Raw genomic sequence first — 19277 nt, 5'->3', positions numbered from 1 at the left:
TCAGAACACTGGTGTCCCCACTCTTGGAAGTAACCAGGGCCACAGATCCCAGTCTTTCATCACACCTGAAGACCCCTAGCTTGCATGGTGGCACATACTTCTCATCCCAGCACTTGGGAGGCTTAGTCAGGAGAATCTCCTGAGAACAGGAGTAGGAGGACAGCCTGGGCAACCCATCAGGTGTTACCTGCAGGTCTAGTTCCAGACATAATCCTAGCATGCAGTCATCCCCGGCCATGCAGGGAAAGCATCATGGCACACCAGGAAGCCAGTGAGGCCCATGTTGCTTGACTGGGCAGCTACTTGTTAGCCATAAGGACTAGGGCTCAGAGTGCCCAGAGGCTGTGAGACTGAGGGTTTCAAGGACCCAGCAGCAGGCCAGATGGTCTCAGCCTGGACTCGATACTGAAGAAGGAAGGAGCCCTGAGTCCTGGGCCAAAGCTGTTAGTAGCCCCATGACCTGGGCTGCTGGTGGCTGCTGGGGTCAGGAGCAGTGTCTTGGTGGGTCCTGCTGTGGTGAGAGAGAGCAGCAGAACTTCTGGAGGACAGAGAGGGAGCAAAATAGAACAGGAATCCAGTGTAGAGATCTTAGAGTGTTTGTGTGAAGCAGAGCTAGGAAGTGGGTTGCAGGGGCAGGGGAGCAGCAGGCTGTTCCTGTAGAGATGAGTCCAGCAGCATGGGGTGGGAGAGTATCTCAGGGGAGTGGCTCCTGTCCTTCCAGGACAGTCTCCATCAGAGACTGAAGGGCTGGGCCTAAGAGGCGAGGGGAATTAGGGATGAGGGAGAGACTAGAGAGATGTGGGAAACGGATGCACCTAGGAGTGAAGCAGGGCCCCCAATGTGGGATGGCTGAGGTCCAACAGAGTTGGATGTTGCTGATCCTACATTAGGCCAGGCCAGAGGGCCCAAGCTCCAGCAGCCAGAAAGGAAGCCAAAGTGTCTGAGGAGGCCTGCATCAGATTGCTGCATCTCATGAGGGTCCCACCAGTGGCCAAGGCAGGATTTGTTGAAAGCAAGGTTGTGGGTATAATTGTTCTCACCTCAGAAGGGAATAGGTGGCCATGGCTCTCACAGGTACTGAGGGTGCAGGGACAGGAGACCTATGGACTGACCTTACTGCCACAGGGCGGCTGAAGGCTCTTGCTGCCTTCAGTTAGTTGTTATATTAACCTGGTAGCTTCATTTCTTGAGAAGCTTGGGTGGATGAGGTGTAGCAGATCAAGGTCCAGCTGTGAGGAGGGATCCAGAGTGTTCCATGGTTGGCAAACAGGTTCGGAGATCTGGCCTGTGCACTCAGGCCAGTGTAACTGTTTGTCTTAGCTGCAGGCTCAAGAGGGTTGAACTGTCCCAGGATCAAACACCACATGTGCCCTGTGTTTTCCAAGCTTTCTCATGGTTGCAAGCGCTGGGCGATCTCACATGGACTTTTCCATCATTCCCTGAGCTCTAGGTGACTCGGATGGATCATGGAGATATCACTAAGCCTATGCCAGCACAGCAGTGACATCATGGCAGTGTCCTCTAGGGTTCCAGGACTGGATCTTTTTTTTTTTCTCTCTCTGCTGATACAAGGAATAAGACATCCTATAAAACAAGGCCAAGCCTTCCTGGAGTTGAAGCCCAGAATACACAAGACTCCCCCAGGGATGGGCCCATCCAAGAAGGTGTGGGATGTTTTGTGGCTTAGGTTGTTTCACGGTGAGTATGAAGTGTCTAAGACGCATACATGTAGCTGCTTGGGAGCTGGGGAGGTCATGGGACCCCCTAGATCTGATTCTACAGATGACTGTGAACATCCATGTGCTGGAAACTGAACTCTGGTCCTCAATCACTGAGCCATCCCACTGGCCCCTGGCTGTCCCTTCCTAGAATGTTTCTGTATTTCCTCCTACTTGATGCTTTGATGCTGGCTCCTAGCCCAATGGCCTTATATACAAGATGAATTCTATAAATGTCTTATAAACACTAAGTATCCTGTGAAGGGTACTAGTGCCCTGTTCATAACAGGAAGGCTGAGGAATCCAGTCTGCAACAAAGAGAAGGCTGGGTGCTTTTCCTGTCATTCAGCATGAAGGGCCAGTCATGTTTTCATTGTAGCGTCCTGGTTATGCTCTGGGTCTTCCTGGTGCAGCAGTCCTGTTCTGTGACAAATGATGTGTCTCCTGCAGGAGGAAGAGTGGTCGAGTCACCGTACCTGCAATATGAGAAGAAAACGAAAAAGTTGATGAAGTCCTTGACTCCCAGAACCACAGGAAGTGGGTTAGGTGGAGGGCAAGTAGGGAGACAGCTGAATCCTGAAGGACACTGTTGGGACCTTTGCCAGGTGCCTCTGTGACATCCAGACTTGGACACAGGGATGAGTCTGGGTAGTCTAACATCAGCATATATCAGTCTCCATGGTCTACGGCCCCTGCACCTCCTCACTGCTCCTCTGGCTTTGGAGACCTCAATTTTGCCAAGCCTTTTCTTCAGGACCATCCCCTGAATCATCCAGGTGGCTCCTAAGAGACAGGCAGTGACAGCAGACATTTGGTATGGATCACAGGCGAAATTGTCATGGTGCTTTGTGCCATCCTACCCAGAATGCTGTGAAAGGCCCCACTTTGGTGGTGTTCACTTCTGGAATGCCCTGTGTGATAGTTTCAGCTGTGAATAACAAGGCTAGCAGTTTCTACTGCTGCCCACACAGGCCTTCAGCACCCTGAAAGCTGCAGTGCTCACCTAGAAGGGAAGCACATTCAGGACAGGGAGAGCCCTGAGGAGCTCAGTCAACTGCCTGGTCATCCCTGCAGGGACACCTCACCCCTGCAGTGTGGTCATCCCCGCAGTGACACCTCACCCCTGCAGTGTGTGGTCATCCCCGTAGTGACACCTCACCCCTGCAGTGTGTGGTCATCCCCGCAATGACACCACACCCCTGCAGTGTGTGGTCATCCCCGCAGTGATGCCTCACCCCTGCAGTGTGTGGTCATCCCTGCAGTGATGCCTCACCCCTGCAGTGTGTGGTCATCCGCGCAGTGACACCTCACCCCTGCAGTGTGTGGTCATCCCTGCAGTGACTCCTCACCCCTGCAGTGTGTGGTCATCCCTGCAGTGACGCCTCACCCCTGCAGTGTGTGGTCATCCCTGCAGTGACTCCTCACCCCTGCAGTGTGTGGTCATCCCTGCAGTGACATCTCACCCCTGCAGTGTGTGGTCATTCCTGCAGTGACACCTCACCCCTGCAGTGTGTGGTCATCCCTGCAGTGATGCCTCACCCCTGCAGTGTGTGGTCATCCGCGCAGTGACACCTCACCCCTGCAGTGTGTGGTCATTCCTGCAGTGACTCCTCACCCCTGCACTGTGTGGTCATCCCTGCAGTGATGCCTCACCCCTGCAGTGCAGACCTTTGGACCTTTGGCCTTCAGGTTCCGGATTATCTGTTAAACTCAGTTCATAATCAGAATGTTTTGTGTTCAGCCTCTGCCTGGACTGTACTCCAAGAAGAGTTCAAGGGTTTCTGTGGCAACATCTAGCGATCAAGCCTTAGCAAAAGGATTCCCACATCACCCTGCAGGCAGATTCCCATAGTCATCCCTAGTCCATTTAAGCTGCTGCTGAAGATGCCTTGAAGGCATAGCCACATCGACCCTGTGTGTTCAGAGGTGATGTTTTCATTCAGGAACCTGATGCTGAGTCTTCTCCTAACCCAGCAGGCGGTCCCTGCATCAGGCTGGAGTCTTGAGTTTCTGTGTTGTCCTGATAACACCTGCTGTGTTCTCCTGGGGCAGAATGGATCTCAGAAGGTCTGGGCCAGTCTCACTGGTTGAGGATTCCTGCAAGGCCTCATCTCCAATTCCTGAGGGAAGGTGTAGGTTAGGAAAACGCCTGGATTTGAAATTCAGTGTTTTCAGATTTCAGGATTGGATGAGGGGAACTCAGCGTGTGCATGTGTCCATGTGTCTGTATGCATGCACATGCAGGCCAGGGATGGACACCAGCAACCTTCCTCAGTCACCCTATGCCTCTCACACAAAGGAGCTCTCACACAGAAGCTGTGGCTCACAGATGAGGTTGCTCAGGCTTAGAGTTCCAGAGATTCTTCTGCTGTGCTTCAAAACTTTGAGAGAGAGAAAGAGAGAGAGAGAGAGAGAGAGAGAGAGAGAGAGAGAGAGAAAGAGAGATTCTACCAGCTTGTACAACCATGCATGCACATATGGATGCCAGAGGGAAATATCCTGTATCTTCCTTTTCGAACAGGGTCCTAATCAACTATCAGGTCTCTATATCTTAATATCTAGCAGGGGTCCCAGCGTGAGCATAGCCAGGGCATACACATGCTTGGCTGTCAGGCAGGCAAGAGGCAGAGATCTTGCTCTATTTTTCATGGTTAATGCTCTTAGTGCCCTTGAGGGCCTGGCGGACACCTGCCTGGAGACGGCTGGATCTGATGCTGGCCTAGACAGCCAGGGCTATTGATGATGGATGTCCAAAGTGGCCCTCATTCTTGGCAAACTTCTCTCCTCTAGTCTAAATGTGCTTGGGTGTTTAATGCAAGGACTGGGTTGTAGTTTTCCTCTTCCATCCTGCTGCCTCCTTGTTTTCTTCAGTGGGTCACCTGCCCTAGTGAGGAAAGAGAAGTGTGTGAACCACAGCACCACCTGCCCATGCTTCTGCTTGCTGGTCTGTGGTATCTGTTGATGGAGAACCGTTCCTGTGGCGGTCAGTCCTGTTGCTGTTTGTGAGTTTTGAGGATTTACGTCAGTGTAGTAATGTGCACAGTCATCCTGGGAAACCCCACAGGAAGTTGGTCCCCAGGTTTCAGCACACAGAAGCACAGGCCAGAAGAGATGCCCAGGTGTTGAAGGAGGTCCGGTAGATGTGCTGTTAGTTTCCTGTGCCTGATGCATGATTGTCCCTTGCTTAATAAAATGTATACACAAAACTCTTTAAGTGTCCCACTGACCTCTGAGAAAGAACATCAAAGGGAAGATGGCTTTGAACTCTTAACTCCCTGTTCCTGTCCTCATAACAGGTTTCTGTAGCAGCCAAAGGAGAGAAGCCACCTGAGGGAAGGAAGTCCAAGACAGTGCCTAGGAGCAGAAGTAGGGTCTGGCTGTAGAGGGGACAAGTGGCTGGGTATAGGGACTCTAGGATCAGAAAAGAGGCTGCCTGGCATCTCCCACAGCAACGAAGACAGTCACGCATAGTCATGCTCAAAGGCCAGTCTGATCCAGACTGTCCCTCATTTCCCAGGCGATTATAGATTGTGTCAGGTAGCAGTTGAAAACTGGCCATCAGGGCATGATTCAAGTGTTTATTAAGGTATCATGGCATCAAGAGTATATGAGGACATAGCCATATGTACACAGAACGACATGCAGATGCAGAGAGCAGGGAGGGAATAGCCAGGAGCTCCTGCTTGCTGCTGCCTTAGGGGTTCTACAGAAATCCCAGTGGCACTTGGGAAGTGGAGGCAATATCAATTAGGGATTGTGGCCACATGGGGAGATTGAGACCAGCCATGTGCTGTGGCATCAGAACACTGACCAGCGATGACAAAATGGAACATAAAACACTGGTTGCTCAGCTTTGATACTGCTGACTGCTGATGTGGCCAGGGGCCATCCGGTTCACCAAAGGCTCAGCCAACAGTTGTCTCTCCACTCACCAAATGTCAAAGAGTGGCCCAGCTCCACAACCAAATGTGTGCCCACATTGCAATGGCTCCGGTACTGTTTCACCTCAGCTGCGGAGATCTCAGGATCCATGAGTGTCCAGCACACACACACCCGAAAGAGACAGTCTTAGGGGTCGTAGGCAGAACTGAGGGTGGTAAGCCTCTGCCTCACGGCTCAATGGCCCTGACCTTGGCATTGTTTGGGCACAAGAGAGCAAAGTAATGGGGACAGACAACCTGCAGTCTACCACGCTGGAAGGGCATGACTAACACTGATTGATCACATCCATGTGACTACTGAAGCTTTTCCTGCTCTCTGTAGTGGTGACCTTACAGAAACCATGCACACCCGGTTTAGACTGTATTAAAGTAGCACACCATTTCAGGGTTCCCTGCAAGGTACCATGGGACAGTAGTAGCATGAGTCTGCATGTATCTCGACAGTTTTCACTAGGGACCAAACACACACACACACACACACACACACACACACACACACACACACACCCTTTACTGACATGGTGCACATTCTTTGCACACAGAAGAAAGTGAGTAGTACTGAAAACACACCAATCATGGAATTGAAGGAGGGAGTTGTGGGGAAGCTGGGGCTTAGAGTTACTTAAAGGCCCTATGCAGGCTCTCCTTTTGTTGGAGGAGAAACTTCAAGTGCAATGTGGTTCTTTATTTTCTTTCTCTAAAGCACAGAGGGCTAGGGTGGATCACAGGGCTTTGAGCATGTTCGGCAAGTACAGTCACAGTGAATTAAATAATAGGGCTGGAACCCTATTAATCTTCTACAGAATTACAGAGCTGCCTGGATGAAGACTCTCAGCTGAAAAGGTGGACATCTCAAGACAGGCACTGGACAATGGCTGACAGACTTGACTGAAGACTGGAAATGTTTTGGTACCTCATAGGAAAAGAAGGCCCCTCCCACTACACTGTACTCTAAGGACAGTTTATTCAGGTTAGGATGACATGAACTATTGTCTCAGGTCACAGATGTCAGCACAAAGTATCCAAGGTGTTGTATGCCAATGGTAGCATCAACAGAACAAAGCACATAGTGTCATGAAGACATAAATTATGAGTTTGTGTAGCAAGACCCAGGCCTCTTCCAGGGTCTTAGATAGTAACTGAGAACCTCAAATATGGTGGTGATGTGATAGTGTGGGGTGAATCTAGTTACAACTAGTTTGTATTGTGACACAGATGACACTTTTTGTGTCATGGTCAGCTTTTAATGAATGACTAGACCTAAGCATGAGAGTAACCAAATACTACATTGCTTCTCTAGCTGCTGAGCTTTTAAAAGCCCTGGGGTGACAGCAAGCTTTTGTGGACATACTGCATTGGTCCTTCTGTACTTTAACTCTCTGAGTCACCTCCACTCTCAGCAAGTTAGATCAATTCCACAAATTGGAAATCAGTCACCTGGAAAAAATACATTCTCAATACGATCCCAGATTGGCCATGGAAAAAGGGTAGCTTGAACTGTCCCACCTAGGTTGGGCTTGCACAGGCCTTCTCTCCAAAAGAAACCTGTGTTCACAGCTGCAAGCTACACTCACTATGGATGCTCTGGAGGTTCCTTCCTAAACTGCTTAGATTAAAATAATTTTCTTGCTAACAATCAAAAAACTGATTATGCCAATCCGGCCTACAAGAAGCTAGTTTCTATTCTGTATTTTATCAGATGTGCAGAATACATATGGTCATCACTGATAATAGGTGAAAGATCTGCTCTAATATGAAAACTAAGTGATGCTGGAGGATGATCCTGACACACAATGAGCAGTGGGAACACCAGAGCTCTGTAGGGATGCCTGACAACCTAACACGTTGAGCACGCACGCCTCAGTAAGTTCCCTGTGAACACACATCTCCTGAGATCTCTCTATTTAATTGGAGGTGATCCTGTCCACCTAATACAGCACCTCATGTGGAATAACAAAAGCCACCTGCAGGAGCTGTGGTGATGACTCACAGGGTAGAGCATCTGCTGCTCTCTCAAAAGAACCACATGGACCCTAACAATTGGGTAAAGTGTGTCAGTGATTACATCATAAAGTGTGTGTCCGAGACACAGCCACATTATCCACACAAAAGACACTGTCACACTGGGTACTCCTTGGTGACTTTGAATTCACTTATTAGCCCAGGCTCCATGGAACATGCAGAGATCCATCTGTAGCTGTAAGTTCTAGGTCCACAGGAAGGGACAGAACCCTTGAGTAAGAAAGATAGTCTTAAGAGTCAAGACATAGAATTCAATTTTTATTCATAACAAATACATTTTTACAACAAAACAGGATTAAAATGAATAAAAATATTTAAAAATATTTTAAAGTAAAAATAGTAACAAGAACATATAAATATGAAACAACAAAAAGAAAACTTCAATTAAAATCATAACAAAAATATTTCTAAACAGCATATTCTTAACGAACATTTAGAAGCACAGACATATTGCTGTTTCTCCTCTAGCACAAATAATGAAAGGCGGTCCCCCAAGTTGTCTCTCAAGTGCTGTTTTCTGAAGAAGAAAGTGAGTAAGACCTCAATCAGTCAGGATGGCTTAGTGGTATATAAATTTAGGGTCTCTAATAAATGACAAATTAACGCAGAGGATGAATACTCATCCAAAAAATGTTGTTACCATTCAGGATGTTGGTCATCAGGGACTCCTGAGAAAGCAACTTATTCTTCAGGAAGCTCTCTTACTGGGGTGTGTCCAATTCCAGCTCTCTTGCACTTTCTGAGACCTGGGAGAGGAAGGCAGTTTTTCAGACACTGATTTGGTCGGGAAATGCAAGCCAGCTGTCAGAATGCTGCCTTCTACCACCTCAGTTCTATTGGACAGTCGACATGGACCTTTTAACTGATATCATTGTTGCTAACTCTGTGGGCAGGGCAAAATCTCCAGCAAGCCTCACAGTAATGTGGGCTGCCAATCTGGGACCCAGACTTATACCAGTGCAAACCAAGAACAGGGCAATGGGAAGAGACCTCATCGGGTTGCAGGAAGAAAGGAGATGTCCATATGTCACCAAGGTTAAAGCCAATGACAAGTACTAATTTGACATTTGCACTTGGTTCTTGTCCCAAAGGTGCTTCCTACACAAGAGGTCACATGACCACAGAGTGTCAATTGTTCAAGAACCAAGAAATTGTTCAAAACTCTACATAGGATCCAATCTATCACATGGATATGCAATTTTAGATATGTTATTCATCTGTCACCATTTCTAGACTGCAGCTTCAAAAAGAGCAGCAAAATATGCTTGCACAATAATTCAGTTTCTGAAAAGTGGTTAACTTCCCAGAATACTTGTGCATAGGCAGAGCAATGAACAATTCCATTACATGAGGTGGTTGGCTGGTTGTGAGTGTAAATTAGAAAGGTGGTAAGAGAAGCAAAGATGTATCAAATTGGCAAATTTTATCAGATATTGTTAAGCTAACACATCTGCTCATCCCTACCTGATAATGCTGGTTCTGGCCGTTGATGGTCTTTATCTTTCTTGTTGCAGTCAACCAAATATTTCTGGTTCAGTGCACAATCAAGATGTACCTCCTTGCTCTCCTGCTTCAGGGGGACCAACTTCTTCCTACATGTGTTCTCCATCAGGAGCTGGCTAAGCAGGTTTCTGGAAATACAGTCTGCATAGTAAGATCATGCTGGCCCTTTCTCCCATTCCTACTCCCAAGTCCCACTAACTCTACCAGGTCCCAGATACCCATGAAGACTTAATAAAGTGCATCTTGATACATATAAGGCTGCTGCACAAACCATAAAAAGTTAATTCGGGGAAGAATACATTGTTTGCTTGGCCTGACACCAATTAGAGTCCACACCTCTGAGAAAGAACATGGATCTACAACTATCCATGAAAGCCCAATGCATGGGGCCAACATCAATTAGTAGTGGGCCAACACCCTCAAAGGAGGTCAGTAGAATCAAGAGAAGGTCATGCTAACCATGTGGTCCACGCACTGAGTTTTGTAAAACCTGGTGTGACAACATAGGTCCAGGTCAGCCTAATGACCTTCTGCTGACTTCAATCAGTGCTGTTCTATCTAGAGCCTTCGGAAGATGCCTAGACAATCCTGGGATGAGGAACAGTCTTTTATGGAACTGAAAACTGAGTCATAATGACCCTGGAACACTAATGGGTAAATAGCACAAGAGATAGAACCAGAGCTGAAGACCGTCCAATCCAGAACAAAGAAAGTCAGAAAGGGCCATTCCACAAGTGATAGCCTTTCTGACCAGGACTTACCTAGAGAAGGTAATCTCCTTCTTCAGCTTATGGTTGTTCTCATGGACCTCAGTGTTCTCCATCTCTAAGTTGTGCAGAATTGACATGACCGCCTCCTCCATTCTCTCCAGGTCTTCATAATATGGATTTGGCCTGAAGTGTGGCCTGGCCCCAAATGATAGAATACAATGAACATCGGCATTTAGGAATATATGAACTCAGGGTGGGTCCTATATTACTCCAGGCTGCTGCCTGGATCTTCCAGCACTCAGTCCCCTGCCTAGCAAGTACAGAGACTCACCATAAACTCACTGCAATTTCAATCTTGCAAAGCCACCAGCTGTCAAGGGCTTTGCAAATGCACACTGGGAACTCACTCTCCCTGACTTTATCCCTGAATTCTTCATTCAGACCACAAGTTCTGCTTTTAAATAAGTGGAAGCAGATGAGTCCATTTTCAATCTCACTCCTGAGGAAGGGTAAGGTTCTGAATCTCCACTATATGGGAGGTGAGGTTTAACACAGGATGGTTAGGGAGGCACAGCTTTCTAGAACCCAAAACCTTAACAGGATAAGAAAAAGGTGACCTTGCAGACCCAGGAATGAAACAAGAGCATTTGGTGTGATTCATACCTGTTCTTCATGGATCTCTCTGTCAGAAACCTCAGGCGATCTCTCAGGTCATTTCTCTCCTCGGTAATGAGCTGCAGCTCTTTAATCAGCCTCTCCTTTTCCTTCATGGCCTGATTCTTGCTTAGGTCAGTGCCATGGGAAGATGTTTCTCTCCCAGCGTCTGTAGGTAGAAGAACACAAGTGAACCTGCATGGGGAGAATGCATAGAGTGTACATAGATCACAGTGAGGCCTAAACAGGAGAACAAGTCAGGAACCCAGTGTCACTGCTAGGCGATTGGTCTATGCTTAAGAGACCTCCTCAGGGGATCTCAGTTCTCGCACTACTCTATAGAGACCAAGAGATGTAAGCAGCCAGGTGTTCCCTATTCCGGACATCACGTGCTTACATGTACCACGGAGATGGCTTCTCCAGGATTATTATCAGCTGAACAGGGTACAGCTTGGTTTCAGGACCCTCACCCCTGTGGCTTCAGAACTCAGATGATAAATTCACCATCCACAAAACTTGAGTGATTGGAGACACTCAGATGTCCTACCCTGACACTCTAAAGCAACAACTTTGGATTTAAAACGCATTTCCAGGGAGGATATGTTCAACAGACTTATCAGTGTCCCTATGTGAAATACCAAATGCCCCAGAAGTGCGAATAGGTTACAGGCTGAATCTTGGTCTACACGTTCCAAATAGTTTTGGTATTGTAGAAAAATTTTTGTAACATACAACCTCTAATATATAAAGCAAACGATGACCCTGCCAGTTAGAAGAAATCGGAGAAGGTCTAAGAACATAAGATTATTGCCTGGAGCACAATCTCTCCCTGTTACTACTGCCAGATACCCACTGTATTTAAAGAAGCAATGATAGTGAAATACATTGCTGCCCTGTCTAAACTCAGAAAAGGTGGACCCTCCATGACCACTGATGGTGTTATTATATCAATGTAACAGAGCAAATGAACTGAAAAGTAAAGACCAGAAGTTCACAGTATAATAGCATTGGCCTTACCATATCCTCCCAGTGGGGATGGGGAAACTAAAATTCTGAAATCCTTGACTTTAGGGAATTGTGATATTCGTGGAAATTCAATTCCTTTTCAGATGCTCCAGTTGCTGTGGCCCATTGCTAGAAAGGTCAGCTTAAGCCTGCAGCCACCCTGGCAGGAAGCTCAAAATACACTGCCCAGAACTTACTCCACATTCCCAAGAAGTGCTGTCTTTGTCCATCATTACTTTGAGACGAAAGGCCAGACTCCTTCACTCTAGTCTCTCCAGAATCGACGTTCCCCCTCCCAAAACGTTTGCGAAGACGGGAAAACATGTCTTAGGGTGTAACCGCCAGACTCAGACTGAGAGAAACTAGGGCACTGGTTGTCACTACAACACAGGTGACATCACAGAGGATGCCAGAACTCTCTAGGAGACAATAGAATGTCCAAGAAGGGACAGCTGATGTCACGGGGAGCAGACTTTGCCTCCTGCTAATGTTCTCCCTGTACTGAGCATAAGCAGAGGTGCCCTTTCCAGGAGACTTTCCTGGCGCAGAGCCACTGAGCATCTCCTGCTTCCAAAGCCAAATTTTCCTTAAGGCTTGATTATAAAAACCTTAGTAATTCCTATGCATCTAAATGAATGTTTCCTTTCAAATCTTTCCCAAAAAATGTCTCACTAACTCAAATTGTCCTCATTCACCAATGTTAGCCATTAAAGCTTCCTGAGATTTCACACCAGCTTGAATATGCAGTCAAAAGTTCTCCTGTCTCATTATGTACAGGTGCTTTATATCACATCCAGAAATAGTCTGCATGGTAGGTTACAACATGCGTGTGTATTAGGGGAACACTCATGAAGTCATGTGCTTAGCAATCGACAATTGCCAGAAAATTCCTTAGGAGAAAGAGTTGAAGTCTTTAAGGTGCTAGGAAAAGTGTGGAGACCAGTTGGCAGAGGAAAATGCAATATTAGAGCCACCAGTGAAGGGAACCTCATGCTGCTTGTGGGGTTCTGCTCATTGCACCAATGTCGCCAAAGGAGCACTGCTCACAGGCCTGAGTAAGATATACCACGAGCTTTTATCAGAGAAATAAAATATACAAGAGATATAGAGGTTGGCACAGAAATGTCTAAAATGAGGCTATAAACATCATTAAGTGGATAGAGCAAGGTCCCAGCACCTGTACACTGGGAAATGGCCACCCCACCAAACACAAAAGCATGTATCATAGTAAAAAATGAATACTTTATAGAATGCACCCACTAACACTGATTGATCACATCCGTAGTTCAAATTTTGGGGGCAAATTCATGGCCTTAACTATCTTTGTCTCAACTTATATAGCAAAAAATAAGAAAGAACGAGAAAAGAAAAAGTCAAAACTAAAAGCTCAAGCTTCTCATATGAGGATTGCAGGAAGTGTTATATGGGAGTCAGTTCTGATTAGGCCATTTTAGATAGAACAGTGCATAGTGACCCTTAATGTGATGGGCCCTATATAAAGATTTTTGCAATATTGGAATTTTAACAAACCTCATCCAGAACGTACGGAAGAGGCAAAGATGTGATCACCATGTCCTTACTCTGTATCAGGTTATTTTTCTGCATCCTTGATTGTCAGGCATATAACAGCAACAACCTGAAATAGCTGGTAGACATGGAAAAACATGGGTAAAAGTATAGTTGTGGGTTACACACCTCAACTGTGAAAGGCTAATGCTGTCTGCACAGTCCTTGGAGGCCACTCTTATAAGCCTATTTATTGAAAAGTGAATGGAGGTTTATCTGAGCTCAAAGTGATCCTGGCCAGCCAGGTAGAGGGCAACATGTGATACTTGAGACCCTGTTTTAAACCAGCACAGAAATCCACACTTCATTCAAAGCATCATTTACTAATTCTCGATTATTTACCATTCTCTCCCTACCAGTCGTTCTGTTTGGAATGGTAGAAAACAACTGGAACTGATCTTTCTATTTTAAGGACCTTGATCTCTCTTTTTTTAGGTCCACATTAAGAGTGCATACAAATGGACATCACCATCTGAACATCTTAGTATTATCTACTCTGTATATATAGCATAATACTGTGCCTATGAAAATCTTAAGCTTCCTTGAGTGTAGTTGCCCCATCAAGAAGTGTGAAGTTCTGAGTTCAAACCCCAGTGATGCTTTAAAGGGACTAGAAGAAAGCGATCAGAGTTACTCCACTTCTTTGTCCTTAGATTAAATCAAGTTGACACAATGTGAACCTGGTGGGCTATTTAACCAGCATCTTTCTCCCAACCCCACTTCCACGAGTTCAGTCCACGGCAGAATTCATCCCCCACCATCCTAGGTATTTCTTTGTATATTTCTACAAGAGCCAGGTTTCTTTTTTTTTAATAGAATTAGTTGTAGTCAATCAACTGCTGCCCTATGTGAGAAATGATTAGTATCTATTGCAACTTACCACAGTGTATTTGTGTATACAAGTACATTATTGGAAATCCAGCATTACTGAGGGATTGGAAACCAGTGCTGTGGCCTTGCCTTTCTGTGCCTCTTCCTGGCTCACAGGCAGCAGGGGACAGACCTTGAGTTCCTTTTCAGGGACAGAGTGATGTTGAATGGGCACTGAGCAGGCAGAGAAACACAGCTGAGGCAGCTCCTTTCAGTTATCAAACACATCATCTCCTTCCCATCTTAAGGGCTACTGCTGAGGTCTTGCCCCCATACCTACCTTAATAGCAGCGAATTTGTTACACAGCAGCCAGCTCTTTCCTATTGTTCTGTAATACGCCTCCACATCATGGATGCCAAGAAAAACACTAACAAAGAAAAAAAAAACTCTGACGTTGAACTGTGTGGTGCTGGTCACATACCCTGTTATGTTTTGTATGTTATGAGGTTTGTTAATCTTAACAAGTTCCCCAAGTGTATTCTTCACATAGGACCCAATAGATTCAAGGAAAATAGGAACAATTATGTGTAAAATGGCCTGAGTCAGGGCCATAGACCGAAGCATTTCCAACACTTGTGCATGAGCCCATGTGGATTTTGCAATGAGCTGGGCCTAGCAATGTCCAGTACACAGTTGTGAGCTGTTGCTCTGGTTGAACTGCATTGGTGTGTGCATTAATAAACTACACCTATTTAAATGAATTCAGTGTTCCTGTGGTTTGAATCCAGACCCCTTGACACCAGATCTTCCCTTCTGCAGCACTTGGGAAAAAGGCTAAGTTTAGGAAAGGTGACGTCTTGTCATAAGTTATGTGACAAGAGGGATGGTGAATGATCCCTTGTGATAAGAATCAAGGTTTCCTCTGTGGTATTTAGGTCTATACTGGCCCTGTGCAACAGGTTCAAGAACCAATTTCTAATTTTCCTTGGGTTTCCCGAGATGATGCACTCAGACATGATTGGAAACAACCAAAACGGTGGTCAGACTTGATTTATACAATGTAGGTAATATTGCAAACTTATGTTGTAGGATATTTGATCATATTGTCATCCCCAATATTGTGTTATTTACTTAGAAAAATACCTTCTGGCTGTGTAGTTCAGTACTAGCACAAATATTTAACCCTAGAGCTATTTTTGTTTGTTTGATTGTTTGTTTTTTGTTTTTGTTTTTGGATGAACAAGTACTTTCCTATTTTGTGGCCCAGCCCTATCTCTTACTTCTTTGCACAGTCATAGAGAACCCTCAAACATATACTCAGACAAAGCCAGGGGAGTGTATGAAAGGGCCTAAGGCAATACCACATAATGACATTGAAAGTGGGCTCTCTTCTTGATCCACGTCTCCAGCTCTCCTGACATCTACATGAATTATAACTCCTAATGCAGTGTAAATGATGTCTGCGCTATTGCTGAAGGAATCATGAGAATAACAACTCTAAACATCCCACCATGGATAGAATTTGTGGAAAGAGGTGACTGGCAGCCAACAAGAGGGCTCTACAGTTAAAAGGGCTTGCTGTCAAGTCTGATGAGCTTGACTCAATCCCCAGGACCCACGTGGTAAAAAGGAGAGAAACAAGGGCCAAGCTGTCCTCTGGCTTCCACTCATGTGCTTACATGTATGTGAGTATATATGTATATGTCTGTATGTACGTGTGGATATGAATGTGTGTATGCATGTATGTGTATACGTGTATATGTATATGTGTATATGTCTGTCTATATGTGTGTATAGGTGTATTTGTATGTGTGTATATGTATTGTATGTGTGTGTATGTGTGTATGTATATGTGTATGTGTGTATGCATGTATGTGTGTATGTGTGTATGCATGTAGGTGTGTATATATGTGTGTGTGAGCATGAATGTGTATAGTCATGTATATGCATGTGTTTTCATGTACATGTATTCGTGTATATGTACGAATGTATGTGTGTATATGTATGTATGGACACACAAACACACACAATGTTAAAACATAAAAAGCTCCTTGGAGTATTCACCGTGCCTGGATAAGTGGTGACCATGTGGGGGAAACACATGTCCATGTAAGCACACCTGTTCACATGTGCTGAGCAATGCCCAGCCTGGTCTTGAGCTCATTACCTGCCCAACGATGAGTTTCTGCCCACCCGGTCTTCTCAGAGCCAGGCGACGATTTTTCCTGCCGTTCCAGTTCTGTTCCAGTTTCTCATGCCACAAACCTTCTAGCTTGAATCTCACCTACTGACGCAGGAACCTAACAGCCTCCAACCCAGTGAAGTAAGTAAACTTCTTCCTGACATCCTCAGGCTTGGTGTCCCCATGAGTCACAGGGAGGAAGGATGGCATGCACCAAGGAGAAGGGCCATGGGCAAGGAAGACAGGATCATAAGTCAGTCATCACTGACACCAGCAAAGTGTGTGCTTCAGAGCTGGCTCTGCTCACTCTTGTCCCAGTGGCAGGACTTAAGAGTGGTGCATACCTGTCACCCAGCACTCAGAGAAGTCTGAGGCCCAAGAACCAGGAGTTCATGGCCATCTTAACTAATGGTGAGATCAAAGCCAGCCTGGGCTGCATGAGACTCAGTCTCAAAGCAGGCAAGGAGGAACTTGGTATATTTGATCAAGGAAGCTGGAATCCTCCTGGGTTCTAAACATTCACTGCAATACAGAAAGATGCTAGGGCTAGTGTGGCAGAAAGTAGGAGACAGAGAAGCCAGGTTAACCCTCCCTAATCTTCTCATGCTGTGTGAGCTATGAGTAGATGGTGCCCTATACACTGTGGACAGGATGGCCACTCAGACAGTTCAGAAAGCCATGGAGGACTCCAGCAATTCCCCACTTGAGTGTCACTTGAGTCTTATATGTGTGTGTTTACAAGTCAAAATATAAGATCCATAGGTGACTGTGTAAATTCAACATGGCACAGCCATGTGCTGGAATATTATTCAGCCTTACATAGGATTCAGATTCTGATCCTTGAACAGGAATGAGAATGGTAGCCATTCTCCTAAGTCAGACCTCCAGGCAGTGCAAAGACAAACTAACACTGTATGACACCACTGATGGCTGCAGTGTCACCAATTATATAAAGACAGAAAGCAGGAAGGTTTACAGAGCCCCAGGGGTGACATGGAGTGGGGAGGTTGGAGGGTAGGTGTGTAAGTGGGACTGAGCCTCAGAGGAATCAGACATGGCTGCAGAATATGCATGTGGCTGCCTCCCATACCTGTGGGTGCTGCCTCCTCAGAAAGGCAAATACAGCAAAAGAAAGGAACAGAGGAGACAGGCTCTGACCTCCTGTAGACACACACAAATGATGTGACAGAATGTGCACACTGCTGCCTTGCTGCAGGAGCAATTGAGCTTCCAGAAGGGTTGAAAGAGGCTGGAAGGGCTGAGCATGGCACTGAGTTCAAGGACATAGCTTTAGGTCCTGGGGAACCTATGGTGCCCAGGCCCCATCCCGCTGATACTGAGGGACACAGCTCACATTCAGGGTGATGGCTGGGCTGGGCTGGCGAATAGGTGTCCACTCTCACCTGCTCCAGCTTGAAGGTGTGCTGGGTGAAGTAGGACTGCAACTGCTTGTTGGATTCATTGATGCAAATCTGCTGGAAGCTATTCTGTTCAAAGTCCTCAAATCTGAATATGGCCAAGACACCAATGGGCAAGCACTGGGAGACGAGGTTTGGTTATAGCCGGGGCCTCCTGGGAAGACTAGCCCTCCTGAGAGGAGTTGCAGAAGAGGGGGTGTGTTTTCCTGACCAGTTTGGTACCCAGTGTTTTTTTGCCAAGGGTTCCTTTATTACTTCTTGATGGAACCAGGCCTGCACATATCCAGTAAGCATTTGGGTGGAACCTAGGCTTGGTGCCCACATGCTGGCATCGCTGAGGGTGAAGCCTAGCCTATCACACTTCCAGACACCGAGTGCAGATGCCTGGGTTCCTATAGAATGGCGGTTCTTACCCTTCCTAACACTGTGACTCTTTATTTCAGTTCCTCATGTTGTGATCCCAACCATAAACTTATTGGAGAGCTACTTCATGAGTGTAACTTTGTTACTGTGAGGAACTGTAATGTAAATGTCTGGTGTGCAGGAGCGCTGATGTAGAACCCACAGATTGAGAGCAGCTGCTGTAGAGGATCAGAGTCCCCTGCCAGCCCTGGTGTTTGCAGAGATCCCCTGGGTTCCTAGTCTCCATGGCTTTCCCAAGGACAGAGTTTATTCTTGGCCGTCTCAGGGCCCGGGACCTCACAGAAACAGCCTCTCCCATGTCCTTCCTGTTGAGGAGAGCGTGGTTGGTCCTCAGCACAGACCAGTCAAACAGGGCGCTGTATAGACACTTCGCCAGGGGTCTCCTGCAGTTATGGCCTCTGGACAGAGGGGTTTCTTACCTGGGGTGGGGCAACCATGCCAGGTACAGGCAGTGATGCTCATAGTCAAGACCTAGTTTTGTCTTATTTTCATAGACAAAGTTGCCCAGGCTGGCCTCGAACTTGCTGTGTAGCCAAGGATAATTAAACAACTGATCCTACTGCCTCTACCCCCCATGGCCTGGCATTGCAGATGAGTGTCACCAGAGCTGGCTTGTCACAGCTGCTATATGGCTCTAAGTCATGGGCCTCATGTGCAGGAGTTTTATGACTGTGCCATCCCCACCCTGCAACCAGGGTTTTCACCTTTCTCCTGGTGAAGTCTGCTTAATCCTACCCTGGACCTAGGACACAGCAGCTGTGGGAGACTCAAAGCCTGGGGCTTCAGCACAGCATGGGTACACAGCATGGCATGCAGCCTACACGGCTGTGAAAAAGCCAAGTAAGTGCTTCTCAGCTCACCCCCTGTAGGAGTGTCTAGTCCATCCTTCTCTCCATGGACGCAGACATCTGCTTCCAACTGCCCGACATGTCCCTCTGGTTTTGACTTTCCTGGATGCCCTGTCAATGCCACCACACAGAGTGCTGCCTCTACTGGGGACACTCACACAACCTCTCTGGGGGACATCTGAGCCAAGCAGGGATTGGGTGCACTGCAGAGAGGTCAAGTCATGTCGTGAAGTACCTTGTCCCACAAAGGCTCACTGTTCAGGGAGTTGACTGGAAAAGTAAGCTTATGCCCCTGGGCAGGGTCCCCATAGGGAGTGTCCCACACCCTGCTATCAGGTCTATTCCTGGTGCCATGCAAATTCAATTTGCAAGACCCAATGCTCTGGAAATGTCAAGAGCTAACAGAAATGTACCAGGAAGTGCACACCACAGCAAAGGGAGAGGATGGCACAGAGACCTATGCTATGGGTTAAGGG

General features: G+C 46.7%; 3 protein-coding genes across 11 annotated transcripts in view; 1 reads left to right on the top strand and 2 right to left on the bottom strand.

Annotated features, from left to right (window-relative positions):
- LOC147999163 (uncharacterized) overlaps window positions 1-19277 on the bottom strand; it is a 142525-nt gene that overhangs the window by 35356 nt on the left and 87892 nt on the right. The gene's annotated exons all lie outside the window — the stretch shown is intronic.
- Window positions 1-19277, top strand: part of LOC147999166 (disks large homolog 5-like) — a 59152-nt gene that overhangs the window by 14263 nt on the left and 25612 nt on the right. The window lies entirely within an intron of this gene.
- Window positions 7930-19277, bottom strand: part of LOC147999167 (uncharacterized) — a 28559-nt gene continuing 17211 nt past the window's right edge. Inside the window, exons 1-6 of one of the 2 annotated variants that reach the window (XM_087596339.1) lie at window positions 11751-11940; window positions 10558-10717; window positions 9946-10089; window positions 9146-9312; window positions 8322-8427; window positions 7930-8198 (exon numbers count right to left, since the gene is read on the bottom strand). In XM_087596339.1, coding sequence (XP_087452465.1) covers window positions 8363-8427; window positions 9146-9312; window positions 9946-10089; window positions 10558-10717; window positions 11751-11877 — 663 coding nt within the window. In that variant the 5' untranslated portion in view covers window positions 11878-11940 and the 3' untranslated portion in view covers window positions 7930-8198; window positions 8322-8362. Of the gene's footprint in view, window positions 8428-9145; window positions 9313-9945; window positions 10090-10557; window positions 10718-11750; window positions 11941-19277 lie in introns of those variants that run through there. The other variant, XM_087596340.1, reaches the window with a different exon arrangement.

This window comes from Rattus norvegicus, chromosome 19 (genome assembly GCF_021556685.1).
Source record: "Rattus norvegicus strain SHRSP/BbbUtx chromosome 19, alternate assembly SHRSP_T2T, whole genome shotgun sequence".
Lineage (NCBI taxonomy): Eukaryota > Metazoa > Chordata > Mammalia > Rodentia > Muridae > Rattus > Rattus norvegicus.
This window is presented reverse-complemented; position numbering and strand designations above follow the sequence as displayed.